Source organism: Protopterus annectens, chromosome 4.part0 (genome assembly GCF_019279795.1).
Source record: "Protopterus annectens isolate FY-2018-M chromosome 4.part0, PAN1.0, whole genome shotgun sequence".
Taxonomy (NCBI): Eukaryota; Metazoa; Chordata; order Ceratodontiformes; family Protopteridae; genus Protopterus; species Protopterus annectens.
This window is the reverse complement of record NC_056733.1, coordinates 190,188,594-190,208,923: the sequence shown is the minus strand read 5'-3', so window position 1 is coordinate 190,208,923 and position 20,330 is coordinate 190,188,594. Positions and strand designations below refer to the sequence as shown.

Here is a 20,330-nt window from a genome sequence, read left to right as displayed (position 1 = left end):
ATAAGGCAATATTACTCGTTCTCTCCATTATTCTAGCATCCCCAGATGCTCGACCACTGGAACAGAATTGTTGCTTGATCTCCTGAAGTAGCAAAGTCAAATTGCCAATGCAAACAGTCAAATTAGCTGTAACCTCACCTAAATTACTATTGTTTCCACTATCAGATGCCATCACCAAGAAGTACTAAAAAGAACCAATAACCAATTGTCCAATAGGAAAGACGTGAAACACAGTAGAACACAATGGAGCACACTGGTACAAATAAAACCTTTGATTTATATTTTAATTTTCACTGTTTGTTGTTAGAAAGGGATAGGTTTTAGATAGGCAAACTCTAAGCATCCTAAGGGACCTAAGTCAGCTGTACAGTCGCACAGACTGCAGAGAGGACAATCCAGAACTTCCACAGTAATAACAGCAACAACTGCCCAAAGATACTCAGGACCAGCAAAACTATAAGGAATGCAATTTAATATCCACACATCCACCGACTAAGCGCTTTCACCTAAAAAGGCATCATCAGAGTCGGTTTACACTTAACAACCACCATATTTAAATAATTACATCAAATCAATTAATTACATCATATTTCAAACACACCAATGAGCCAAAACCCCACTGTTCTCAAATTTAAAAACGCATTACACAAAACTAAAAAACAAATGCATTAACATAGAAAATTATCATTCATGTAAAAAATCACAATATAACCTATCTACATTATTTAATTTAACTTACATAATACATGTAAAGGATATATGTATTTATATTTTTAAATTGTATAAGGATATAAATGTTTTTTAATGATATGAGTATGTGTCAGAAATATGTAAGTCTGTTAGTTAATAATGTATTAAAGATGATGCTATATTTTGATGTAAAGTTCAGTATAAGATAAGTAAGCTGTTTAGCCTTAAGTGTTTGTTTGAACTAATTAATTGTCTTTAATTGTGGGATTGTCAATTAGTGATGTTAATATATAAGGGCATGAGTTTGAGGGCTTTATGTTGTCTGATGAAGTTAAACGTAAACGAAAACGTATTGTGGAGTGTTTGAAGCGTTTATGTACCAGTTGTTGCACCATTAAATCAACGAACTATCAACTGCAGCTTTATTTCCTCATAGTGCTTTTTACTGAGTATGTTCCCACAAGATTGATGTTGTTATTGTTTGTGAAACATGGTTAAAGAACAATGACCAGAAACCTGTTCTTTCAGGGTATAATTTTTTTTACTGTAACAGATGTTCTAACAAAAAATCAGGTGGAGGTGTTACGATAGGAATTAAAGATAGTTATGAGACCTGTGATTATTACATGTTCATTAATAACACCAATACTACATATTGTGTAACTGTGACAATAAAGGCAGCCCTGGAACATAATTGTTGGAGTGTATAGACCACCTACGTCAAGTGCTGATGACTTAAAGGAAGTCATACATTTCTTGCATGAAACACAGAAGGGATGACTAATAGTGGCAGGAGAATTAAATTTACCAGTAACAGACTGGAATATGATTCAGCGATATCAATAGTAAGAAAATTATTTACAGTATACGTCCTGGAACAACAACTGCTTCAGACTGTAAAATAAAACAAAATAAAAACAAAACAAAAAAAAACTTCCAGTGAATGGAACATACTAGACATTATTTGTGTTCCTAAAGAAATAAGTTTTGTCACCACTGATATGTAGGGATCATGGGGGCTATAAAGATTAATTTGCTGCTTAGTAATTCTGCCAAAATGAAATCTAAACCAATGCATAGGAGATTAATTACAATTTATATGGAAGCAAAACAGTCACTATAAAATCAACTGGAGTGATGTGTTCAATCCAAAAACTGCAGAAGGCATGTAAAAAGTTTTGAAAGAGAAACTTGAGTGCAAAAAAAAAAAAGAATGTTTAACATCAGGATCTACGCATACAATGTTATGGGGATATATTTCCATAAGAACAAGATGCCTGATTAAGGTGAGAGAGAAAAAATACAAGAAATGGAAAAGAGGTCAAACTGCAACTTTGTAAACTGAAACAAACAAGCTGGACAAAAATATTAAGCATAGTGTGAATCAAAATCAAGAAAAATGTGAAGAAAAATTATATAAAGATATTGAGCATAATAGGAAACCATCTTATAGGTACATAAGATATGGAAGGAGTAAAAACATACAAATTGCTAAACTGTGTGTAGGTTCTAAAATTTATTCTCAGACACAACAGATTAGAGATATAATTAAAAAATCTTAAACAAAACAGTTTGGCTCCGCAAAGGGGTGATATGTTGTTCTAGTAAAATCCAGGTAATCTCAGACACTGGAATCACATTAGATTATATTGAAAAAAAACTATGCAAACAGGATCCAAACAAAGCGCAGGTGAGAAGACAGAATTAGTAATAATGACCGGAGAACACTTCAGCAAGAACTTACAGTACCATTATATATATGATTTACTAGCTTGTATAATTCTCAAGATTGAAGACACGTGCTTATTAACAAACCCAGAGTCATACAGACACTTAAGTCTACTATCATGCTGTGGAACATTTAATGGAGAAGGTAATATTGGATATGTTATTTGCAGAACTGGGAAGGTTGGGACTTGAAACCATATATCAGCATGCAGGAGCTGCCTTAGGTCAACTGGTGCCCTAGGCAAAAGGGCTCCATGGTGCCCCCCACCACACCACACCACCTGGTGCCCCCATCATAGTCTACCTACATCAAACAATTACTGAAAAAGCACCCCTGCTAGAGTGGCGCCCTAGGTGGCCGCCTAGTTGGCCTATGCCTAAGGCTGGCTAAGACCAGCTATGTCAGCATGTATATGTTGAAAACAGATCTATTACCACCTGTAACATGATGTTCTATAACAATATAATAGCTATAAATGAAAAATTGTGCTGTGATATAATTTATAGATTTAACTTCAGCATTTGAATCGTTCGTACACAAAACACAGATCAATAAATTAGAACAACTAGGTATTGATTTACTCTTGATAAGATGGATAGCTGCATGGCTTACAAATAGGAAGTGGCAAGTATGCAGCAATTTGACAGGTGAAATTCCTGATTACAGCCAGGGTGTTCTACTGTTGTTTAGATTGCATCTTTCAGATCTATCTTTTTCATCTGAGGTGTTCTACAGTCTGTATGCAGATGACTTGAAATTGCGTAAACTGATTACATGCGTTACAGATAAGGCATGTCTGCAAAAGAACTTGACTAATCTGACCATTTGGGCACAGGAGAACAATATGCTGATAAATGCATAAAAAATTAAGCTGAGATTTGGGACACAAACTGAAAGGTGAATATTTAATACAGTACACAGTGGCTGAAACTGTATATTCATGAAAAGACCCGAGTATATGGGTAGATCCAACTTTGAGTTTTTCTAATCATATCAATCAGTTGTTTAATGATAGTTACAGAACTATAGGTTGTACAAAAAGATTTATAAATTCTAGGGAATCAGAAAAGATGAAGTCATTGTTTAACTACATTAGACCCAAACTTGAGTATAGATTAATAATATGGAACCTTATAAGAGTAAACTGGAAAGAGTACAGCAGAAACATAACAAGGGCATCCATGGATGTGAAAATTTCTGAACTTGTACAGTGTCTCCTATAGATATTTAATAGGAGATATTCTTCAGGTATACATGGCATTTATAGGCGACGACCTCTGGGAATGCTTGGGGTTATCAAAAAGTAGTAGAAAATCATTAGACAACCAATGTAAAAGAAAAAAAAAATATGGGAATGAGAAGTGTACTAATTGGTTTTGTGAGCGAGCAGCTGATGCATGGAACAGACTACCAAATTACATTAAGGCAAGCACTAGTTTAGATACTTTTAAGAACAGCCTAGACATGTAATATGGGAACAACTGTTTTGGTATATTAGCAGGGTAGAAGGGCATTAATGCCCATGCTTGAAATATGTGTACATTTGTGTGTGTGTGTGTGTGTGATTGTGTGTGTGTGTGTGTGTGTGTGTGTGTGTGTGTGTGTGTGTGTGTGTGTGTGTGTGTGTGTGTGTGTGTGCATTCATACCCTACAACATTCCACTTAATTTGGAGACAGTTGTCTGGAAATTGGGTACCTACATTGATAAACTTTCCTTTTGCCACTGTATGTCTACATTGAGGTTATAAAAATTCTTCTGCCTTGCACAACTTATCATTCATGGGTATCTAGTAAAGCTTCAAAGATGATACACTCACTTCTTTTCTCCAGTTGCCCCTTTGTACTTTGGTAGCATGTACCATGTTAAACATCTAAATCAGTGTTTCCTCACCAACAAGGTCTCAGTACAATATGCTCCCCCTCATAGTCTAAAATCACCATAAGCTCCCCTCATAGTCTAAAAGGATTTTTGGTCTACTGAGTATTACACAGACTCCTGCATAACAGGTATCTAGTCTAACATATCTTCCATTTTTGGAGCAGGCTACCATTATATGTTAGGAAGAGCATTTCACTCATTCAGATTTTGACAAGGATCACAAGTTTTCACCTGGGATATGTGGTGAAAATCTAGTTAATGGGGGCACTGCTAGGTCTCCCAGTAGCACCGATGATGTGGATGAGTTTTCTGTATGCTTTTCTTGGCTCTGAGCGTAGTAAAAACTTCTGAACCCTTAACACTTGGGTCATGTGCTGTATGCCTTTTCAAACAGCATTTGGGTGCTGGAGCATTCCTGATCTCAGTGTCAGAAGTAACAAATGAGCACAGCAACAGAAATGCTACCCTTATGCCACAGCGCCCATCTCAGACCACCACCCACATCTTGGCAGCTATGGTGGTATACGGCTTTGAGGCACATGAGCTCAGGCAGGACTAAAATGAGACAAACAAAAGCTTTCATTTATTTTTTTTACTAGTACTACCTTTAGTATTAAGTCAATTGAAAGCCGAATTATTTTCATTTTTTTCCAAATAATTCAGTAGATTATGCAGTAGCAATCATTACTTTATTTATACTGACTACTGTATAATTTACACCTTTCATTTTAATGTTTTGACGTCCATTAGAACAAGTACGGTTATACGCCTTGTTATTACAATAAATAAGTAGCAACAGTAATGCTGGATCCCATGCAATTAACAGTTTGTGCAATATACCAGAATAAAGAATATGGAATCAGTTCCAATAACATAAACAGCAACAATGGTAAAGGGAACACTGCTGTCATGTTTGTAGGACAGTGGTTACCACATTCTACAAAAAACATCCAACAGCAACTTAGGCAAGCAGACAGGATGTTGTATGAGCTACTCAACATTTTGGGAGCAAAGTGTGGTATAAACAATCTGTACAAGGATCATTCACCCATTCATTCTCCAGTTACCTACTTAATCCAAGACAGGGTTAAGGGGAGCCACAAACTATCTATTCAATGGACAGAAGGCATACAGATTCATCCAAAATGTGACAGTAACTCATCACTGGATATACATATGCACATGCATATGTGCACACACACCCCTACACTGTCAGGGCATACACACCTATGGGCAAGTCAGAGGAGCTCACTTACGGCACATATCTGGTATGTGTGATGACAGCACCTCAACCCACATGGACTGGGAACTACATGTAGACTCTGTACAAAAGGCAACTCTCTTCCCACAAGAAATGAACTGGGGAACCAATCACCATGAGGCAGCAATGCTAACCACTGTGTTGCTTGAGCTGAGTCAGTATCAATAAGGTACAGGGAATATGGAATGACACACTTTGTGCAGCAGCTTGGGTATGCAGAGCAGGATGCTGTCTAACCTACAAAGCAGTATGGATCCAATAAATAAAGTGCTGCATAAACAAAACGCATTGCAAAATAAAATGCATCATATCCTGCACATAACAAATAGCACACGTTATAAACTGCACATTGGCCACAGTTTACTGGCTACAGTGATTCATGAATGGAATAGTGCCCGAAATCTTCAAGACTGATTAAGGGTTTACAAATCTTACAACAAATTGGCTCCATGTGTATCTAAAACAGATTGCAGCTGTATCCCCCAGAACTCTGGGGGGAACTAAAACAAGACAGTCTATACCTGAACAAGGACACTATAAACACAAAATGTTTCATTAACTTTTTAATGTTTGTTATTACTTGTTTCATGATTTTCAGTTTGTCACAACCAAGCTTTGATAGAATATTGTATTCTCATCTGCAAAACAACAAAAAATATTAAAGAAAAAAAATGTCTCGATAACTTGATTAGCTGAAAGAAGTTCTTACCTGCTTATGGCAATATAAACCTGAAGAGCTGGGGAGTCCTGTCTCTCTGCTATCTCCAGCAAATTGTACAAGTATGGTAAAACCAGATTAATGACAGAAACCATTAATGGCAGAATCAGCAGTTTGGCTTCGGACTGAACTTGATGCCTTTCCTGTAAATAAATGCATCAGGATGTAAGACTACATTACCTTTTTCACGTTGATGAAATTATATACAGTAGATAACCAGTAACGTACATTTGTGTGAAAATACTTACCGTAGTGGTAGATGTTTGAATAGTGACATCACTGCTGCAGTAAAATTCATTTTACACCTGGGAATCAGCTCCAGGTGGACTCCTGCTTTACAGCCTGATATCTGAAGTTCTTGATGGCCCTAGAGCACAGCTGTTCTATTCACCATGCTGGAGAGATCAGTAGGGCACTTGTTAGACAAAATAGGGCAAACAGCATTATCATCTGTTCTTTTTTTGGAGTAGGAAATCACTAACAGGCTATCTTGTTACAGTTTAGGGAAAAACAAATAATTTTTGGTCTAGTTAACATCGGGTCCATCAGCAACCTCACATTGTAAGGGAGTAACTTGTTAAGCAGGATGATATTTCCCGACTCAAGTTCTTCATCTCCAGTATCGCACAGAGGTCTGGTAGATGTAGAAATGCCCACCAAGAGGTCAAAGGAGTAACATCTGGGGGGTTGGAAGGAGGCAGATCATACTGCAGCTGTGACCTCTTACGGCATCATCTGCATTTATGGTGAGTATGCTCACAAAAATGTACTACGTTTGTCTCACTGTAGTACAATTTATTGTACCTGAAATAAGTATAAGAACAGATTATTCTACCCAAGTGGTTGTCCCGGACTTAGGAAGTAGGTATCCATATACCCTATAAACCATTGCAAAACCTTTCCTCATCTAGGAGTGTATGCCCAGCTTGCAGTGGTTGAAGACAATATGAATAAAGGTCAGGTGGCTGTCTCACAAATGCTCTTTGCAGACACATGCACAAAATCTACAGTATTACCTTTTCCACCAGTAGGGTGCGCCACAATCTGCCTTTGCAATGCCTTAGCATAATTATCATGGTAGAAGACAGTGCATTTTGCCAAGCGTTTGTACAGGGTTTTCTTGGACACCTGTCTGAGTTCTTGAGTTCCGTCAGTGTAGCAATTCAATAGCCTGTGCATATCCGATCACGGGTTGGTACCTTCCCCTTTGCTTTTCTGACTGTGTAAAACACTTGTAGGCATACTAACTGATTTAGGACCAACTTTGGACACTACTTGAGGCATGAAGGATGGGTGGGTTCAGTGTTCCACTCAGTATTATGGAAGACTATATAAAGTTCTTTGTAGCTAATGCTTGCAGGCTGGGGAGTTTTGTAGCTGAGTTAGTGGACATCAAAAATAGGAATTTGTATAACAAAAAAAGTTAGTGTTGTTGCACTGACTGGCTTCAGAGCAGTTATCTATCTTCAGAAAATATGGACCCTAAGGAAGGGGGAGTAGCTTACACTGTTTTTTCAAATGAAAGACCTCTTTCAAGAATTGTTTGACAGATCAAAGTTAAGAGGTGACATGGGGAAGTAGACTGCTATAGGTGACAGGTGAACCTTCACTTAGGCATAAGCCAAGTCCTTAATAAAGAGCTATGAAAAAATATAGCAGGACTTCAGACACCAAGGCATCTGTTGGTGCTATGTGGAAGTATGAGTACCAGAGAGGAATTTTTTTCCATCTTAACAAGCAATATTTTCTGGTGTTCGTTTTTTTTTACCATGGGGAAACTACTTTGCCTCTCACTTCTATGTTGTCAGTCTCATTCTTTTCAATTTTGGGCAGCAAAGCGTCTTTATGTGTTAGCAATGCATGAAGGAGATGGAAGCTATAGGGCTTCATTCATGGTTTTCTACACCAACTAGGATGGAAATGGAAGACAAGGGGAGGTCGCTCAGTCGAGGGAGGAAACTGAGGAGGCAGAAACTAGACCCTCCACCTTCGTCACCGATGAGCAGATGACTCCGCCTCAGATTTCTGTGCTGGAAAGTGGATTATCTTTTATACCAGCACAGAAAGTTAATTTTAGTGATGATGTACTTGATATTATAACATTTGCCAGGAATATCATGTTAAAGACTGTTTTTCCTGTTAATCTGTCATATGCCTTTCAGAAACTGAGTGCTTATCAACCACTTTTGAATCAGTCCTGGAGACTTTTTGCAAGAAATGTGAATTAGACTTGTTCAGACAGCTTTGTGATGTTAATGTTGTTGGTAGAGTGTTTGAAAGGAATAATAATTTCTATAATTTGACGCAAGAAGAAAATGAAGTGCTCAAAGAGTTATGCAATGATGGTGAGATCATGATTAAGTCAGCGGACAAAGGGGGGGCTGTTGTGGTTCTAGATTACAGTTACTATAAGACTGGCATTATGTCTCTACTCACTGATTAAACTGTTTATATGCCTATTGATGTTGGACAAGTAGCTTTGTTAAAAAAGAATACTGATGCTGTCCTTTGATTATTTGATGGTACAATTCCCTACTATACCTTCATTCCAAGGACTCCCCCAAAATTTATAAGAATTTTTCTAATCCCCCTTTAGGCCCATAGTGTCTGGTACAGGGTAGATTACAGAACCTTTCTCCATTTTTGTGGAGAAACATTTTAAGCAAGTTTTGAATGCAGTCCGTTATGTTTTAAAAGATACTAAACAGTTTCTAAGTGGTTTGTAAGAATTTATTTCATGCAGTGGTCCTATTACCCATTGCCTCGTATTCACGTTGGATGTGAAATCCCTTTTTACTGTGATTCTCAATATAGCAGGCATTGAGATGACTAAGGATTTCTTATAACAACATAGTGATTTTTCCCCACAGTTAATACATTTGTTGGGCTTGTTTCTAGAGATTGCATTAGAAAATAATGCTTTTGTATTTGAGAATTTAATATTTTTACAAAAGGTTGGCATAGCTATGGGCACAGCTTGTGCCAGTAGCTACACCAACATAGTTCTGGCTCATTGGGAAGAAAGGCATGTTTTTCATGGACATGAATGGGTGGACCATGTTATATTCTATAGAAGGTTTGTGGACGATATATTTTTGTTGTGGAAAGGACCCTTGGAGAGTCTACAAGGATTTACTTCCTACTTACTTACCACCACTACGTTATTGAAGTTTACAAGTAAGCAGTCCCTCTCTTCTATAGATTTCCTTGACGTGTTAATAGAGAAGGATGTTAATGGCTGTTTAAATACAGGTCTCTTCAGGAAGACATGCAGACGTAATGCAGTTTTACAAAGACATTGCATGCATCCTGCATTTATTTATAAAAATATTTTAAAGGGGCAAACCTTGCGCATGTCTAGACTCAATAACGTTGATGAGAGGTTCAGCCATGATTTAACCTCTTTAATGTCTGATTTTAGACAGAGAGGCTATGGATACAAGGAAATTGATAAAGCCTGCACTTTAGCCAGGAGCCAAAGAACCAGTAAAGCTAGACTGTATTTCTCAGCTATTACTGTTAATACTAATGAGGATTTAGACACTAAAAAGAATGACTTGTATGGGCTACCTATTCCTCTATATTTTACAAGTGATGTGGAAGTGATACACAGGGTTATTAGAAGTAACTGGTCCATTTTACAGACTGATGATACCATAGGTATTGTAGCTGGTGATAGACCTAGATTTAGATATAAAAATATAAAGTCCCTGTAGAGACAATTGTGCTATAAAATGTGTTCAGGTATGAGCTTTAACTGTGCAGAGGGTATGAGGAAGTGTTTTAGATGTAATTTTTGCAAGTATATAAAAATTAGTAACACCTTTACCCATCCCTTTACTGGTTACACTTATAACTTTAAAGTATCAGCCAACTGTTGTACTTCCAATATAGTTTATGTGGCAACCTGCTCTGCATGTAGTAGTTTTTATGTAGGTAAAAGTAATTGTACATTACATGAAAGAATAAGAGAGCATTTATACAGTACTCAGGTGGGGGATATCAGAAGTGCCTTAGTCAAGCATACTTTAATGACCAGTGCAATTCATATTTTTAATTTTAGAGTAACAGAAGTAATCCATCAAAAACAATGCAGAGGTGACATAAGACGTTTTACAGAGAGGGAGCTACATTGGATAGTCAATTTACAAGCTGATAAATTACCTGGTTTAAACGGTAAGGTTTCTTTAAAACCTCTGCTGAAATCTGGAGGTCTCCAAAACTAATTGCTGCTTGTTCACTAATTGCTTAATTGTTCATACTATTTAACAATGTTGTTTAATTTTAGTTTTTATGGTCTGAAGAGGAACTTTGTGTGAAAGTACTAACCATTTCTGTTTTTTGTTTAAACTTTTATAGTTTCAAAAATAATTCTGCTGTGTTTTTATGGATGAGGTTGGATTTTTTATGTTACAATATGAAGGAGTTACAAATGGGATCCCTAGGGTTGCATGCACCTTGTATGCTCACCATCTGAACTGAATGGCAGAAATCAGTTTTAAGATTGTTTCCATAGGCTGTGAGATAAAACTGTTTTGTTCACATGTGTAGCCTGGTCATGGGTACTATCAGGACAGACACATTAAGGATTCTACTGCCTTCTGGAAGACTCTTGATATTGTGGGAGTTCTTTGCACTGACCTGAGTGAAGAATGATGGAAAGAGTCAGACTCTGTCGTCTGGAGAGACAACCAGCATGACTTTATGTTCACTGTGGGCCTACATGACTTTATGTTCACTGTGGGTCTATAATAGGGTCTATATTAGAAGACTGAAAGATCAAAAGTACGAAAATGCTGGACCTCAAACTCCTTACTGGGGGACGTGCCCCCCCCCCCGCTAAATATATATTCCAACCAACTCTGAGATCGCACTACAGTGAGGAAAGGGCAAACATTCTGATCTTCACTGTACTGTGATCTCACAAAAAGCACTTTGAGGTCGGACATTTTTATTCTTTAGAGCTTTTGCGATTTTGATTTTTCATTCTTCTAATATAGACCCATTCACTGTTGCCCCCAGAAGGGTTGTAGTGAAGGTCGGGGTCAGAATTGACTTCTAAAAGATGATGGAAATACCCAGACTTGTTAGGCAATGCATAATATTTTTCAGAAACTCTCTGTCCCTCTTCCTGGAACTTGGCCTGGAGCAGCCAGTTATCCAAGTATGTAGTGAATGTGGGCTCCCCTTGTCCTATGGTGGCTAAATAATTGGAATATTGGCAACACCAAAGAGAAATGAGGTAAAATTAAATCATTCCATCACTGTATGGAAACTTAGGATTGACCCTCATGTTCCCAGTTACTCACAATGTCAGAAAGTGTCCTTCATATCCAAAATTATCACTTGAACATCCTGCATCAGCAGTGATGGCTTTGCAAAGTTAACATCTTACTTTTTTCACTCTCATGAAATTGTTTAAACTCAAAAGATCTAGAAAGGCTTAACAAGGGCTGTAAGCTCTGGGTACTTCAAGGAGTTATGAATAGTATTGTATCCCTTGTTCTGTCAAGGGAACTCGTTCAATGATTTCAGCCCCTAGTATTTATTTCAAAATAAGAACTGCTAATGAGATGAAATCTAGGGGCATAGGAGGCACTATTTATTTGATAACTTAATGAGTGGGCTGGTCCTTACACTTCCCTTTCAGTCGTAACCCAGACCCAAACAGTGGGCTCACAAGGATATAAATTATTATAGAACTTTATGTATACAATCAAATTGAATTGTGCAAAATTAACATAAGTAACAAATAATTTAAAACAAGAAAGCATCACAAATACATCATAAAACATACAAATATATACACAGAAATGCGGCTATATGCATGAACCAAAATATCTGAATACAGTTACAAACTTCATATAGAGTTGCAATTACACCATGTGGCAAGTATTGAAACAATAATAAATGCACGTATGACTTTTTTGGCACAGTTTGCTGCAATTTTAACAGAGTACAGTAAAATATAATAAAATGCTGAATTATTAGTCTCATGGAATGTACAAAGCAAGTAGGCCATCTCAACATTTATGCCTTGCTAGTACCTATCCTTACTTCATTTTTTCAAACTATAGCATAGTCATACCTGTGGTGAATTTATGAATAAAAATCCAATTGTGTAGTTTCTTCTTAAAGGAAAACAGTGCGTCAGATTGCTTGATCTAGAGAGGAAGTTAGTTACAGAGAAGGGGTAGTCATTTTGGGACAAATCTGTTTCTCCACTATGATTTTTTTTTATTTTCTGAAGCAGGTTCAGCTCTCTGGTTCTAGTGCTCACATACGTGTTTGAAGTGTAGAGAAATAGGTCTTGGACTGCAAGATCCTTAATGGCCCAGAGTCTAAGACTGAATACAGAAACAAGGCCTTCAGCTTCTCTTTGTAGCTCAGGTCTTTTTGTTCCTTGATTTTTTTTTTGACTGGAACCTCTGGAGTTTCTCTAACTGCTTGATATGTTTACTAAGGTGCATCTCAAAGGATGTATTATATTCTATGATGGACCTGATCAGTGGAAAATATACAGTCAGCACTTACTTTGACCTAGAGGAAATGTCCTTTGTAATCAGCTCTGCCAGACAGAAGAACTTCCTGACCACTGTTACAACATGATACTCAAAGGCGAGGGAGTTCTCCACCCAGTTCCAAGGTCTCTTAACATCTTCATTTTGAAGTCTGGTACTTTCCATGCTACAAGCTTGGTGGAGGGTTTGTTTGTCAAATGTAAGAATATTGCATTTTTTAGCATATAGTGTTAGCCCATTGTCTGCATACCATCAATCAACGTGTAAATTCACATTACAGCTTTTGCATATCAGAATGGAATTCAAGTATAACACCTAGTCTACAGTCGTTTGCAAATCTGGTTAACCAGAGTTCCTAGTTTTTGATTTGGAGACCGCTGGTTAAACAAAATCATGTGACATTTTAACTTAACTGTTAATGCTATCATAATAAAGAAGATACAGTTTGCAGAATGATTAAGATCTTCTTCTCCAAAGCACAAGGTTCAGTCCTGACCTTTGGCCAATCCCTGTATGGAATTTGATTTTTTTTCCCTGTGTCTCTGTGGGGTTCTTCCCACTTCACAAAAACATACAGGATGCTTCTCCCTTAGAGTCACTCAAAACTGAATGAAGTCATGGGCAGCAGGATATTCTCTAGGTGGTATCTGTCAGGGAAGACTCATTGACCAACCACTCATTGGTGCACAGTATCCTCTAGACAGGGGAACACTTATTACAGACTACATGCCATGTCAGGGCTAGTCACTAAGTGGTGTAAAAATTGGCTTGAGCTGATTTGGTCAAATCGACTAATGTTGCTGGTGATAAGTGGGTTAGAGATTCAGCCTTCTTTGACTTAATGAGGAACCAGTGTGTGCACACCATAAAGCCCAGCAGCCTAGGGTCAATAAGCTGCCATCTGTTGTCTAGTTGTCCAGCTTGGATTACACCTTGGATAGCTCTGCTGAGGAAAAGCTGGATGCAAAAAAAAAGTCATGGTTCAGTCACAGGTTCACATACAAGAGTGGCCGACATGCACACTTGGTATAGGTTCACTGCTAGGATGCAGTTTTGGAGTTGATGGCATGATGGTAAGTAGAAAGTAAAAAACTACATGTATCCAGGAGGCAGGATGGAAGGACAGTGCAGCAGCCACTTGGTTTGGGATCTAAGAATCTTCCACTCATTTCCAAAGAGGGGAAGGCAAACTAGAAATGGTGTGAAAATTGTGGTAAGGAACAGCCTTCAGCAGACAGTGATGGCAATCACACTGCAGTGTAAAGTCATTGCAGTAACTCCCCAGGAATACAAGGAAATGAGTGCTTTCAGGCTGCAGTTGGTGCTTTAATCGGGAACTGAATGCATAGATCAGGACACACAAAATGGGATATGAGGACTACCTGGGCACACATGGGTGGGGGTGACAGGAATAAGAAACAATTCTAGACTTCTCTATATCAAATGGCTTAATGGTAGCTAACACATGGACTGACAGTCACAGCATCACATACCACTCAGGTAGACTTCCTCCTAGTAAGGACAGGGCATTGGGGTACAATGAGTGTCTGTAAAGTCACCCACAGTGTAAGCCCACTGGTGGCCACAATTAGCTGCAAGCAGTAGTCAGAGAAGGCTTTAAGACCAACAATGACTAGGCTGAAGTCCTGAGAATTGACTGGATTGAAAGTAAAAGAGTTCAAGGAAATATGTGGAGTCAAAGACAAATGGCAGCATCTCAAAACAGCCTTTATGGGGACTGTACAACAGATATGCAGCCCAGTCAGGTATGGAAATATGGTACCTAAGGAAAGCTGTTGGTGGAGTGCAGAAACCTACGCAGTTAGCAAAAGAAAGGAGGAGTACAGGAACAAGCGGGAGACAGGACCGATGGACCAGGCTAAGAAGCATTACTGCTTTGCTAAAAAAAGGTTGAGAGAGCAGTCACAATAAACAAAAACCACTGTACCAGCTTCTGGAAAGTGACTTAGCAAGTCAAAGACAGAAACATAAAGAAGACAACTCTACAGAAGACGTAACGCTCAGACCAAAAATGAATGAGGAAGAAAAACCACCCGAGAAGAAAGTAAGAACAGACAATCAGGGAAAACAGCAGGCTCAGATGAAGTCATAGCAGATATGTTCAAGATGATGGGTGAGTTAGCAGATAAATTGCTTCAGAGGGTACTCCTTGCAGTTTGTAGAGAAAGGCATATCCCAGATGATGGGAAATAAGTATTCTAAAGCCAGTGCACAAGAACAAAGGGGCACACCTCTCAACCTCTTAGAGCAAGAAATCTGGTCAAAGCCATAAAGAAAAGTGGGACAAAGATCAAAAATAGGGAAGATTTTACATATTGCTCTTACAAACTCAGGAAGTTGATAGATGAGAAGGTTTACTCTCCTTCCTGAACCACAACCTGCTCTCAAGCTGTTGCCTTTAGCATTTTTTCTATTCACCCTGTCTGGGGCCTCTCAGCTCCCCAGGTTGGTTTAGCTTGGATTAGTCTGTTTCTACAATGTGGTACCTTTACTTTTATGTAACTCAATACTGGGATCTCTTTTCCTTAGCATTTATTTGTTGGATCTCTAGACCATGAACCAAGACATTTAGCTAACAAAGCTTGGAGATGACTGCAGACTGGGAATTATTGTCAAGTCTCCCTCTGACATCCAAACTTGTCAACAAGAGCATACACTGTAAATACCTGCTGCACTAAAAAAAATGGGCTCAAGGCAGATGCAAAGAAGTTCAATATTGGCATGTTTGTTAGACAACCCCCTTCTTCCCACCATACAACACAGAAAATGCCTCACTTTAAAATGATAATGTTGTTACAGACATTAGAACATGGGTTGATAATTCCCTCTCTTTTGATCATGTGACAACAGTAGTCATTTAACTGCCAAAAAATATTATACAGCTCTAAAGGAGTCATTGTTCCCTTATATTTAGAACTCACTATCAGTTATTGAGTACAATTCCACCCTTCAGGATGTACCTCATTAGACATATCAAATAACCATAAAGACCCATCATCCCTGGCCAAAAATCCCTAAGCTACAAAAACAAAACAAAAAGATGGAAGTACTGTCCCTTTACTCATTGTCACCACTGTTTCTGATGGGCCATAGGTTAAAAAATTGCCTGTCTTAACTTTATAGGTAGTATTAAGCTAGCTTTCCGTTTGGACCATTTTAAGTTTAGACAATTTCTCTTGGTGAGAATTAAACCTTGTACCTTTTGTCTGTGAGGTGAACACCTTTAACCATTATGCTAAACCCTAACCCCAAATACTTCACCTGCTGGATCCAAACCTTCCACCTGCAAAACTAATGTCAGTGAGTACACCTGTACACATCACATATGTTGAAATAAGTCTTTCTTACCTGTTACTGGTTGCTTATGAGCACACATACTACACACAGAGTACAGGATTTAAACACCCGTGTAAATCACTCTACAGTCTCTAAGAGCTGCATAATAATAACCAATGCCAGAAAAAAAATTGTCAGATACTGAATTAAAACCAGTTTGGACAAAAATATGTTCAGAAGGCAAGATACCAAACTTTGAAACAGGTAATCAGAGTGAGAATAGAGCAAGTTTTCTCAGGGAATATTCAGAGGGTGCGACTATGAAGCAGTGTGAGCAACAGAGACTACTACTTGCGTGGAGGATGGGAAGTTGCTGAGGGGATATTTGCCCAAGATAAGTATCATTCATTTGCCTCATTATGACTGTGAAGACGTCTACCTGTGGTGTCTCTCAGAGAAGTGTTAAAGAAAGAATCTAAAACAAGTGTCTGAAGAGACATTTGTAACATAAAATGAGAAAAGAATTAAGAGTTTTTTTTAATGTTCAGAATGGCCAAAAAGAGATTACCTAATAAATTGTTACAAGACAAAATTCCTAGAATTTCACTATCAGAAGAGCAGATTCCAGAATTCCCAAGTACAAAAGGTTTGGAATATTGTTCAGAAAGCCAGTCAGACACTTGAAAAGCTCTAAATACCAAAGTAGTATTAAACAAATGCAACCCATTAACTATTTTTGCAATTGAACTGGTAAAAGATTTTTGGTTTTGTAACTGAAAATGTTCTATTAGATAGATTCTAATATTTGAGCAAATTAGTATATAAAGGTGACATATGGCTGTAAAAAAAAAAAAAAAAATATATATATATATATATATATATATATATGTCTCCATATATGGTCTCCCTGAAAACACTGAACATTGACAACGCCGACAACGAGAAAACAGACGCCGGAAGATTGACAATGGAAATGACCGACGATTGAAAATCCCGACGCTGAGAACACCGACATGTTAAGGTAAGTATGTGATAGTGACGGACGTTAGGGTCAGGGTGCGGGTAATGTAAGTGTGTGATAGTGACAGACTTTAGGGTTAGGGGTGGGTTAAGTGAGTTAGAGTTAGGGCGTGGGTTAGGTGAGTGTGCAATAGTGACGGACCTTAGGATTAGGGTTTGGGTTAAGGTTAGTGCATAGATAGAAAAAAAAAACAGAAAAGGTATTTGTTTTGTTGATTGTCAGGATTGTGGTTTGCCGGGCATGTGAAGTTTTGTGTTTTTGAACTTTCGGTTTTGTGGTGTCGGTGTTTTCAGGTAGACCCATATATATATATATATATATATATATATATATATATATATATATATATATATATATAAAATATATGTGTACGTGTGTATATATATATATATATATATATATATATATATATATATATATATGGATCTCTATCAGTTGATCGACTTTTCAGAAACTCGAAATTCATATAGTTGGGACCATATGATCGATTTTTGAAACTTCAAAGCTTTTGAATGGAGAGACTGCAGTACAGCAGGATCAGGGAAATTTACCCTTTTCTCCTTCACTACAGTGCAACCTTGGAGTTGGTATACATCATTTGTAGGGGAGTGGTGGGTGCAGGGGTGCTTGGCCCCCTGCATAAACATAAAAAAAGTAGATTTTTGTGTTTCGTTTTTTTTTTTTTTTATGTTCAAGTTTTCAGAAACTTGATCATATGTTCTCGTCCATATGAATTTTAAGTTTCTGAAAACTCGATCATTTGACAAAGATCCGTGTGTGTGTGCGTGTGTGCATGTGTGTGTGTGTCTCTGTCAGAGTTGTGGGTGTCCATTATACAGTCTGGTTTCTTGCAAAATGTTGTGGAGACTGAAAGTAAATGCTGATGAGGCTGGCAATAGGCATTCCCATGTCTTGCTTCCTTACTGCATTTTTGAATACCAAATGTTACATATACCACTGTACACTAAATATGTGGTATATATAATTTGAAGGGGTGTGTGGGGTGCTTGCACCCCCCCGCATAAATATAAAAAAGTAGATCTTTGTGGGTTTTTGTGATGTTCAAGTTTTCAGAAACTCAATCATATGGTCTTGTCTGTATGAATTTTGAGTTTCTGAAAACATGTTCATCTGACAAACTGACAAAGATCCACATATCTGTATGTAAACACACACACACACACACACACACACACACACACACACACACACACACACACACACACACACACACACACACACACACACACACACACACAGTGCATCTATTAAACGGTCTGGTTTCTTGTAAAATGTTGAGGCAAAGTAAATGCTGATGAAGCTGGCAATAGACAGTCCCATGTCTTGCCTCCTTACTCTGTTTTTTAATACCAAATGTTACATATACCACTGTACACTAAATATGTGGCATATATAAAGCAGCACAACTGGATGCAAAGTCTTAACATGGTAAGAGTCTGCAAGGAATGCATAGCATGAAATGGAAAAACAACATTTTAAATACAGTTCTAACCATGCCTATGAGCTTGTAGAGCAAACACCCTAGGCCTAGTATTTTATGTCTCCTCACGTTTAACAGATTGATGTACACTTGACAATTGACTACAAAATCTCTTGAGAGGCATGTCAGACAGCAGTGAGAGATGTGGCTGGACACTGCAGCTGGACAACCAGTAAGTGGGTTATGCTACAAGCCCAAGAATCATACCATCCTAAACACTTAGATGTTGACAACTCCCACTGCTACAGCGTTTGTTACTATGATGCACACTACTTATTATTCACTGACATACTAGTTGTTCCACAGAGTAAAACAGTGCTTTATTTATTTATTTTTGTTATAATAACTGGGCAGGCTCACAAATCTACCAATGGGACTGATTTATATGTAGATCGTTGTTGCTTCTCATATCTCTGCAACAAATGCCACCATGTGGAACTGTGCACTCACCTTCTCCATGCTAGCACAACAGTACCTTCTGCAGTTTTAATGTTTTACTGCCTTTTCTATTGATGCATAGGTCTCCTTTATTCTCCAAAAAGAATAACAAATGTATGCAAACATTTTGTAGATCTTTAAATAAGTGGGGAGGGGAATTCATATTTTGGGGCAGGGATTTGGCCCACTCAAAGTTAGTGTTCAATGTGGTAAAGCAGTGATCATAGCAAAAGGGATGTGGTGAGGGGTGTGTTCTGGCGAGGAGAGTTAATAAGGAGGTCAGTTTTACTTCTCCTTGGTACAGTATTGTATGTAGAATGGGAGGAAACAAAAAAAGGGGTTAGATCAGCAGACGAGGTACAGAGCAGGGTAAGAACATTCATAAAAGGTGGGAGATGTTAAATAATGTAAGCTTTCATCACAGCATACACTTAACAAAAGAAGGAAGAAAGACATAAATAAGACATGCACAGATAAGACAAGACAATAAGTCAAGGAGGAGGATGGAGGTATGGAAGTCAAATAGGAAGGATTTTATTTATGGAAATTAATTTTTTATGGAAGCAGTTGCTACTTATTTGGTTCTGTGGATGAATGGGTGACTGTTAATTGAATTTAAAGTAGTTTATTATATATATATATATATATATATATATATATATGTGTGTGTGTGTGTAGGTTAAAAAGTAGAGCAGCTGTGTATAGCTAGTTACATAACTGGGCTTCTTGACAGAGTTTTGAATCTTTGTTGGCATTGTAATGCAATGCTTTGCTAGCTGAATGATTACTCATCAACCCACTCTGCGAGACAGACAACCAGAACCAGTATTCCAGCTGTCCTTCACTGTAACTCCAACCTCAAAAAAACCCATACCTGTTCTATGGGGGGGGGGCTGCACTCCCTCATGGTGGGGGTGCTGCCACTTCTTACTTATTCTGGCACCACGGTTACCACCTTCACTGAAACAATGGCATAATGACAATGTACAGACTACTCATTAAATTCCCTGCTACTAAATTTGTTATTCAAAAAGATATCATGCCCTTCCATGCCTTATAAAAATGCTTTGTCCAGGCACATCAACTTATTTTGTAGCATTTTTTGTATGTTTTCTTATGGCAGGTGCATACATTTACACCATTGTTTTACTTCTCTTTCGGCAACAGATGGGACAACAGTAGCTGCAATATAAGCCCATCAGGGAAGATAACTATAGTTCAGAAGATAGTGGTGACTGATGCTTTATATATTGCACTCCCTTTAAGTGGCCAGCT

The 20,330-nt window shown here is 37.9% G+C and overlaps 1 protein-coding gene across 6 annotated transcripts in view; it reads right to left on the bottom strand.

The window, feature by feature from the left end:
* TMC6 (transmembrane channel like 6) overlaps positions 1-20,330 on the bottom strand; it is a 1,104,128-nt gene that overhangs the window by 247,723 nt on the left and 836,075 nt on the right. For all 6 annotated transcript variants that reach the window (XM_044068185.1, XM_044068183.1, XM_044068186.1 and 3 more), the window contains one exon: positions 6,269-6,420. In XM_044068185.1, the coding sequence (XP_043924120.1) occupies positions 6,269-6,420 (152 nt within the window). The remainder of the gene's footprint in view (positions 1-6,268; positions 6,421-20,330) is intronic.